We start from the raw sequence: 9,000 nt of genomic DNA, 5'->3' as shown, positions 1-9,000 counted from the left end.
TGGTGCCTCTGTGAGCACCCACAGTCCTGAAGCCTCTCGGGCACCACCTGTGTCCGAGCTGTGGCCAAGCGCCTGCAATCTGCTGCCTGCATTTGCCCGTGAGCAGTGAATAATGCATGTCCTGATCCCATGGCTGCTGCCCTGGGAAAACCAGGCAGTGTCCTGGTGGGGAGCACAGTGGGTTCTCCCCCTGAGTCACCTTTGGGCTGCTTCAGGGGTCACTGCTCAAGAAGTCAGAGTCCCTGGGGTGGAGAAGTTGGAACCATGGGCTGTGCCCCAGTGCTGGAGCACAGTGGTGCTTCCCATGGAGTCACCTTGGGGCTGTTCAGGGGTTGCTGTCCTGGCAAGAAGCCAAAGTCCCCGGGGGTGTGAGGGGTTTCCTGGGCTCAGTTTGGCTTCGTTCAGCCCAGCAAGGCTGCTGCTGTTATCTCATGGCACTGGTGGAGGGCCCTGCCCGTGGTTATCAGCAGGGTTTGTGCACTCTGTTTTGGTGCTGGGCATGCCTGGTGGGGCAGCAGTGCCAGCAGGAAAGCTCTGAAAGGTTTCTCTAAAACCAAAGACCTCCATTCTGTGTGTTTACCCACACCTGACATGAGTGCAGCTGGGCAGCACCTTCTGTGTTCCTGCTTTTCCACTTGCAGCTGTGCAGTCACACATTCTTCAGGCAGGTGAAACACCCCCACAAAATGCAGTGTTGTAATGAGCTCCATGGCCACACGGGTGCTGCTGCCAGTGAAACCATGGGCATGGCACAGGGAAGGGGCTTTGACCTTCTGCTGCTACAAAACCCATCCCTGCACATCTGCTTATTGTGCAGCCTGGAGGAAATTCTTCATGGAATGGGTTGTTAAGCATTGGAAGTGCCCAGGGAGGTGGTGGAGTTCCCAAAGGAATGCCTGGATGTAGCACTCAGTGCTCTGGGCTGGGGACAAGGTGGGCATCAGACACAGCTTGGACTTGATGATCCTGGGGAGTTTTCCAACCTCAGTGATTCCATGGAAGGCTGTGGGACGCTGCAGTGGTGTGGGAATGCTGCAGGGGGTGACAGCTCTTGTCCTTTCTCCGCACAGGATGGAGACACGGACAAGAAGGACCCTTTTGAGGAGAGTGGGCTGAGCCTGAGCCCGACGGCTGCTGAGGCCAAGGAGAAGGTGAGGGCCAAGCGTGTGAAGAAGCGAGCGCCGCAGATGGACTGGAACAAGAAACGGGAGATTTTCAGCAATTTCTGAGCCCTGCTGGTGGCTGCCGTCCCCTCTCCTCCCGCCCCAGCTTGGACATTTCTGAGGTGCCTACGCCCTGTCCTTCGGTGTCCACGTGAGATGCTTTGTGCTCTGCTCTTCACTGGTTGCTTTTACAAGGCGTATTTTAAAGTCCTTTTTATTTTTATTTTTTATTATTATTGTTATTATTATTATTATTATTATTGTTACTCACCAGCGATTCTCATAAGACAAATGTGACCAAAGCTCCTTTTCTTGCTTGCTCTTGAGCCTGGCTCCAGCTGTCCACCGTCCCCTGTTCCCATGAGAAAGGACTGGAAGAATTTTAACTCTTGTTTCTTAACTGCATCGTTTAGGCTTCTGTTACTTCTTTTTTACTTTTTATGTGGGGTGTTTGGGCTTTGTGGGTGTCCCAGACTGAGCCCCGTGGGATGCTCTGTGCCCCTGTGGAAACGGCTCATGGTGGGTGCCCACAGGGTGGGGGTGCCATGGACCCCCTCCCCAGCTCCCCATGCCCAGCATTAGCTACTCCCACCATGGGAAAATGGACTGTGGCTGGAAATCGCTTTGCTATTGAAGCAAAAACGTTTGTTTTGTTGGTTTTGGTTTTTTTTTTAATGAAGTCCCATGTGTTTCCAGTTAGTTTAGGAACCTCCCCCCCACCAGCAGCTCCTGCCCGACAGTAAAGGCCCATTTTTCACCCCCCGACAGCTCTGCAGAGTGGAGAGGGTGGGGTTTAAAAGCAAACCCCAAACCCAAAGGCCACAGCCCTCCCCATCTGCAGCCGTGGATGTGGCAGGGGAAGGAGGGAGCAGGGCCGGTCCTGCCCCACGGAGCACAAAGATGAGAACCACGAGATGCCACAACAACTCTTTGGACAGACCTTGAAGTGGGGATGACCCAACCTCTGCTTCCAGGAGGGAACACAGGGATGCAGCTCTGACTGCAGGCTTGGCACTGGGGAGTGGGGCTGGTCCAGGTCCCACCTGGGCTGGGATTTGGTGTCCCCAGCCTGGGAGTGCCTTGCCATTGGAAGGACATCCTCCGAAGCCGTGGGGTGTCCGTGGGGCTGGAGATGGAGCAGGCACTGGTGTGATGGAGTGGGCAGTACCTCTGGCTTCCTGTGGTCTCCTTCAAACCCCCACTCTCAGCATTCGAAGTGAATGAATCTTTAAAGTGTTACAGATTAAGTCCATTTAAGCTCTTTATTGTTGCCTTTGGCTGTGTGAGTGAAGGTGACTCAGCGGAGCTGCAGTGCTCACAGGTAGCAGAGCTGCAGTTACCAGGGCAGGGGCTGGGGCTGTCCCACTCCCTCCCACACTCCAGCAGCAATCCCAGCCCCGCTGTGGGAAGGGACTGGGACTACAAAGCCACTTTTCCCAGCTGAAAGCAAATGGCAGCGAACACCTGGCCGTGGATGAAGTGTGAACACAGAGCTGTGGCTGTGCCCTGCCTCACTCCAGTCCTTCTGTGATTAAAAACCCTTGGGTGGTCAGTGTGCTACAGATGTGGGAGTGGCTCTGCACGGATTTCCTAAGGCATTTCCAAATTATGGAGCGAAAAGGTGCCTTATACCATTCTCTGCTCTCCTCAGCAGCGGGCTGGGGCTCAGCATGGGCTGGTTGGCTTCCCTGGGGAGCAGCTGGTGCCTGTGACCCTTTGCTGCTGGCAGGAGAGTGTGGAGAGCCTCAGGGGTGAAGGAGATGAGTTCTCTTTGTGAAAGTTATCTTTTAGGATTGTTGATGGGCTGAACAGGTTGAAAATAATGACTTTGGAGAGGAACTAGTGCAGGTGTTCGGCTGTGGGTGATGAGACAGGCAGTGGGATGATGGGGGATGTGGAGAGGTTGCCTCCGCTTGGGGCTCTGCCATTAACAAGACACCTCTTCCCCATCCCACTTCAAATGACCTGCTCTCCTTTTGGCCCCCAAAATACTATCTTCTCTCTCTGGGTAATGTTTGGAAGGAGCTCCTCTTTTCCATGGTGTGCACGTTGCTTCCTGTGCCCGCGTTGCCAAACCCCGGCAGCGCCCGGGCTGCGCGGGGCAGAGCGTTCCCAGGACACTCTGATGCACGTCAGAGAGCACAGACCTGGTGTAAACACCCCATTTCTCATCCAAGACTGCTGTAGTTGAGGGGGGGAAGAAAAAAACCTTGTGTAGTTTTGAATGTAGATCAAAAGAAATCAGGTGTGCAAATCCGTACTGATAAAATTGAAAATCTTAATCTCTTAGTCCATGGAAACTGCTCCCGGTTGAAGCATTACTGCATTCCTGACATCTTGTAGCTCAGTAGTAATTATTCCATTCCTGTACATTTAACTTGGAAAAGAAAAATCAATAAAGTCTAAGGCTGTCAGCAGCATTGCAAACCCACCATGTACACTGTATTGTCAGTAATAAACTTGGTTTGCCATGTACCCAGCACTTATCTGCTCCTTCCTCAGCTGCTCAGGGAGCCCAGAGCGGAATTGCAGCCCTTTAGCACATTGTAAACTTTGCTTCCTCCCTCTCCTCTTTAAAGAGGAGCTGAAATTATGCCTTTGAAGCTCCACAATGAAGTCAGCACTGCCCTTTCTTTGAAGAACAAAACACAGGGGTGGTGGTGTCCCTCTGTCAGCTCCTGGGGACACAGCCTGGCTCCCGTGGCTGCTGTAACCCTTGTGGCACAGAGTGGTACTGGCTCGTCTCCTGGCCCTGCTCTGCATCACCCCCTGCTCTTCTGCTGCCAGGACCCAGAGGTCACTTGTCCAGGCAGTGATTCCCTCTGCTCCTGGCTTGGGAAGGCTTCAGCTGTACCTCAGAATCCCAGGATCACCAAGGTTGGAAAAGCTCTCCAGGATCATGGAGTTCAACTTGTGCCCCATTCCCACCTTGTCCCCAGCCCAGAGCACTGAGTGCCACGTCCAGGCCTTCCCTAGACACCTCCAGGGATGGGGACTCCAAACCTCCCTGGGCAGCCCCTTCCAGTGTTTAACCACCTCTTCCATGAAGAAATTCTTCCTGCTGTCCACCCTGGATGTCCCCTGGCACAGCTCTTGTCCTGTTGGCAGCACACCTCGTGGTGGCAGAGCCCCTGTCAGGGCTGAGCAGGTGTGTGCTGCCCACTCTGAGCTGGCAGGGCAGGGCTGGTTGCCATGGTCTCAGCCTTGCTGAGGTCACCCACATTCTCCTCCCCTCACCCAGTGTCACACAAATGCCAGCAAACCTCGTGGGTGCAAAAAAACCCTCACCACCTTTATTAAATGAGTATTTACAAGCAGCAGCAAGTCCCTGAGGACAAAGCTTTTCTCTCCAGTGACTCAGCATGGCACAGCTGGGACGTGCTCAGCCATTCACCCAGGCTGGAGCCTTCAGCTCTGTCCCAGCAGGACTGCTGCCTCTCAAAGCCCCTTTTTCCTCTGGAGAGCTGAGCCATTGCCAGTGGCTGTTCCCTCGAGCTGCTGCAGCAGGCTCCTGTCCCCTGCAGTCACACTGCCAGCCCTGTGCCAGGCCTAGCTTTACCAGGGCTCAGCCCAAGCAACTTTGTGGCTCTCCAAAGGCTGGATGATCCCTCAGTGTCTCTTGGCAGCTGGGCAAATGTCTTGGTTGAGGCACTGGCTGCAGCGAGGGTTCACAGGCAAGCAGGTCTGCTGCCCAAAGCCCACCAGGAGCCAGTTTATCTCCTTCCAGAGGTCCCTGCAGTAAGAGGAGAAACTTCAGTGTTGCCATGCAGCTGCTTGGAAGGGGTGAGGAACAGCCTGTGGTGTTAATGGGATCCCTTTCCCCTTCTGCCTGTTCCTCCTGGCTTCCCCTGGAGGTGAAGCCTCCCCAGCCTCCTAACCCTTCCTGACCCCTGCTAGGAACAGCTCTCCCAACCTTTCCTGATCCTGCTGAGCTGGGTGGGGAGCAATGCTTGCGCTCAGGCATGTGCCAGATGTGGAGATGTCCCTGTGTACGTGTCAGCTGGTGTTTGATACTGAAAATTAATCACCAATGAAGGCCAGGATCCAGCCCTGGGCTGATGCTGCTGCTGGGCTCAGCAAGGCCCTGTGTGGAAAAGCACCTGGCTTGGGTCATGGTAAACTTGGTAAGGCAAAAATCAGGGATCAAGAGCTCTACTAGTGGTGATTGATCCATCTGGCAGCAACAGAACTGGCACGCAGGTGAGATGCTGCTGCTGTAGCTCTGGCAGTGGGGAAACACCTGCAGCTACTGCAACCCTGTAAAGAGGAGGGAGCCAAAACACAGTCCCTGAAACTGCTCCGAGCAGGACTTAGTGCAGACATGGCTCCTGCAGACAGCAGGGGCTCAGAGCTCACCTGGGCAGCCAGTCCTCCAGTGCCACCCGAGTCTCCTCAGGGTGCTTGGTCTCCTTCTTCACCCACTTGAGCCTGTTTGAGATCCTGTGCACATGGGTGTCCACAGCTGGGGAGGGAGAGCCCAGAGTTTAGGTGGGGCAGGCACACCTGAACGGAGAGAGCACAGCCAAAAGCTGCCTGTGACAGCCACCAGGCCCAGGGCAGGGCTTCCCCTGCGGGCAGCAGGAGCAGCCAGGTGGAACGGGAGCGAAGGGCAGGGAAGGCTCACTCCAAGAACAAACGTTTTCTTCCCAGGCCTGGAGCCAAAAGCATTTGGGGTGGGTGTCTCCCCCCAGGCTCACACAGTCTGAGGCAGCCTCTCCCAAGGTTCCCCTGCTCCGTGGAGCAGGCATGGGGCAGCCTGGCCCCAGTTCCTGCTTTACATTCTCATCCTCCCTGAAGTTACGCAAATTGTGATCTCTGCCCCTTCCTTTGCCCACATGGAAAACACATTTCATAATACCCACCAGCAGAGAGGGCTTGGGAGGCTTAAAGCGTGTTTATAATGTGCTTTGAGCTCAAAAGCTCTGAATGCAAAGTGTATTATTGTTAGATCAGCAGTGATAAACCTGTCTCTACGGCTAATTAGGCAAAACTCAGGAAATTGCTGTAAACAGGAAGACTAAGCCTTGCCTCCCAAATCAAAACCGAGCACACAATTATTTGGAAAACACTTGGCTGGTTTGGCTGCCGCTGGACTTCCCCACAGCAGGAGAACAACAGATCCCAAGGGTTTGATGTAGTGCAAGGGCCACGGCCTGTCCAGCTGATGGGCAGTGGAGGGGCTGCAGAATCCAGCTCCCACCCACTCACTCACCCTGGCTTTCCCAGCGCTCTTCCATCAAGCAGCAAATCCTTCTCAAATACTAATCCATCCCCAGGGGCCCCAGGCTGCAACCTGCACGTGATGGCCCAGCCCCATCTGGCACCAGCTCCCCAGGCAGTGACTTCTCTTGGGAATTTCTGCTATCAAATTTGGGGAGAAACAGCAGCTGCTTAAATCCTACAACTCACTGAGTGAGTGGCTGAGGGTCACATCGTTCCCCTACCCAAATACTCTGCAGATAACTGACCTAAAGGGATGTTACCAGGCACCTGGGGCTGGGGCTGCAATGCTCCCCCTCTGCCTGGGGAATGTATCAGGCAGGATCTAGGAGAGGGATGGGAAAAACCCAGTCCAACTCACCTATGCCAGCCACGCTGTCCCAGGCAATGTGCATGGCCAAATGGGCCATTTTGGGCCCAACTCCTGGCAGCTGCACCAGCTCCTCCACGGTGCTCGGGATGTCACCCCCATACTTCTGCTTCAGGATGGCTGTGGTCTGCTTTATGTACTTCACCTTGTTCTGGAAAACCAAGGGCAAAGGCACACAATCCAAGCTGCCCTCCAATACAGGGAAAACAGACCAACAGCCCAGAACACCAACCACTGCTCAGTGTGTGTGACAGGTGAGGCCACACATGGGAGCTGTGGAGGGGAGACAGAGCCTTGACTTCTCCTTGAAGTCAAAATGCTGAGAGCTGGGAGCTCCAACCTCCCTGCACACTCCAGGCCCTGCAGCCAAGAATCTCATCTTACTGGCAATACCAAATACCAAAATTGGTGTAAAATTCAGCTTTTAGCCTGATGCCAGGGGAAAGCTCCCCACAGGAAGGGCACAGGGGGTTCCTCTGCGTCCACGTGGCGATCCTGCACTCACCCTCCAGAATCCCACGGGATAAATGATCTGTCCCAGGGTCTCATCATCCATCTGCAGCACGGTGTCCACGGTGAGACCGTGCTGGCGCAGGCGCAGCATGGCAGCACTTGTCACCTGGTCCTTGGTCTGGCTGGACAGCATCAGGGCCAGCAGCACCTGGTAGCGCATGACCTGGGGACAAAGGGGACACTGAGACACCCAGGGAGGATCTGGCACCTCCAGCACCACCCTCAGTGCAGGGTGTGCTCCCACCCTTCAGCCAGATCCACCTCCAAGAGAATGGAAGGCTGCAACAGGAATAATCCATAACCTTTTAATTCCACCACACAATAAAGGGAGAAAAGAAACACCTTCAAGCTCAGCTGTCAGTATCTGTGAGAGGGCAGGGAGCAGCTCTGTCTGCTGGGATCTCACTCCAAAGACGCCAGTCCTGACCCACAAATGGCTGGACAAAACTTTTCCTGAGGATGGAATTCTCAGGAGACCCCACAGGATGCACAAGTACAAATGCCCAATGATTTTTCATGCAACTTCTGCCCTAAGCAGCTTTTGAAAATCCCAACCCTTTCTCACTAGGCTTCAGTAGGAACTGGGTGTCTGGCTCCAGTGAGCTCCTCACAGAACTAAATCTGAATCTCTGATGACAGAGACTGGGAGAAGAAGGACAAATCCCAGAAATTCCTTTGCTGCTGCCATGCAGGGTTTAGCCAGGCCATCACCTCCTATTTCCCAATTCTTTCTCCTCAGACGTGATTTTGTCCTACCAGAGTGAGGAGGATGATGCAACTAACCCAAAATGACCCGGGATAACATGGGACACAATCCTGCCTCCAGCTCTCCTACAAAGTTTACAAAACCACAGGTGCACCAGGAAAAATCCCTGAGTGCGTGGAAACAGGATAATCTCAGGGTACAAGGAAATGGTGTGAGGAGCTGAGAGTTACAACATCCATTTTTTCTTGGAAGCAACAACCTCGCTTCCCTAGGGAAGAGAAGCTATTTCCATGTGGTGCACCATGGACCCCTGGCCCCACAGCTGCCAACCCACGTGGCTGAGAGCACGTGACGTTCCCTGAGGCCGGGGTTAGAGCTCATCCTTCTCCCCAGGGATCCAAGCCCAGGGCTTGATGCCAGCAGCAAGGACAGCGTTCCATGTGCTCAGGCTGTCCAGCTGTGTCCTCCAGACCCCTCCCTCAGAGCCCAGCAGGTCCTGCTGCTCCTCCGAGCCTGCCTCTGGATGACCTCCACATTCCCACTGCAGAGGCTCCCACTGCTTCTCTGAGCCTGCCCGCGGGTGATCCCCACATTCCTCTGCATTCCACAGTCATCTTGCTGGGTACTTTCCTCGGACTTCTACAGAGATTTTTAAGGAAAAAAGGAATGTGGCTTCATGCCCTGTCAGCCTGCTCCATAAGGCAGCACTGCCCCTCACATTCATTACATCCTCTGGGACCAATCCTGGCCCAGAGTCCTGATCCAGTTTCTGTCCTGGAAACATCCCAAGTGGGACAGATCCAGGGGCAGCATGAGGATGAGGGAGGCTGTGTTTTCCTGTGCCTGCCGGAGCTGGCAGCAGGATGCTGTTCCCTGTGGGAATGCTGTTCCCTGTGGGAATGCTGTTACCTGCGGAGGTGCACCGCTGTCGTAGCACTTTTGCACTCCCATCTCATCCACGGGAGCATCCCTGCTCCTCCTCATCTCCCGGATGCGCTCCAGCTGCTCCCGCCAGTCCCGCGGCTCCC

The 9,000-nt window shown here is 54.6% G+C and overlaps 3 protein-coding genes across 4 annotated transcripts in view; 2 read left to right on the top strand and 1 right to left on the bottom strand.

Annotated features, from left to right (window-relative positions):
* Nucleotides 1-3,638, top strand: part of SLC9A3R2 (SLC9A3 regulator 2) — a 30,790-nt gene extending 27,152 nt beyond the window's left edge. For both annotated transcript variants that reach the window (XM_017734009.1, XM_008633588.2), the window contains exon 7: nucleotides 1,071-3,638. In XM_017734009.1, the coding sequence (XP_017589498.1) occupies nucleotides 1,071-1,229 (159 nt within the window). In that variant the 3' untranslated portion in view covers nucleotides 1,230-3,638. The remainder of the gene's footprint in view (nucleotides 1-1,070) is intronic.
* LOC103615528 (tuberin) overlaps nucleotides 1-9,000 on the top strand; it is a 24,323-nt gene that overhangs the window by 4,225 nt on the left and 11,098 nt on the right. The gene's annotated exons all lie outside the window — the stretch shown is intronic.
* Nucleotides 4,430-8,994, bottom strand: NTHL1 (nth like DNA glycosylase 1). Its single transcript, XM_008633409.2, has 5 exons — nucleotides 8,882-8,994; nucleotides 7,259-7,429; nucleotides 6,745-6,904; nucleotides 5,520-5,625; nucleotides 4,430-4,896 (listed from the first exon to the last, which is right to left on the bottom strand). The coding sequence occupies exons 1-5, from the start codon at nucleotides 8,954-8,956 to the stop codon at nucleotides 4,773-4,775; spliced, it is 636 nt and encodes a 211-aa protein (XP_008631631.1). The 5' UTR covers nucleotides 8,957-8,994; the 3' UTR covers nucleotides 4,430-4,772.

The sequence above is a fragment of the Corvus brachyrhynchos genome, unplaced genomic scaffold (genome assembly GCF_000691975.1).
Source record: "Corvus brachyrhynchos isolate BGI_N302 unplaced genomic scaffold, ASM69197v1 scaffold5, whole genome shotgun sequence".
In the NCBI taxonomy this organism is placed as follows: Eukaryota; Metazoa; Chordata; class Aves; order Passeriformes; family Corvidae; genus Corvus; species Corvus brachyrhynchos.
Note: the sequence above shows the minus strand (reverse complement) of the source record. Positions and strands in the feature narration are given on the sequence as shown.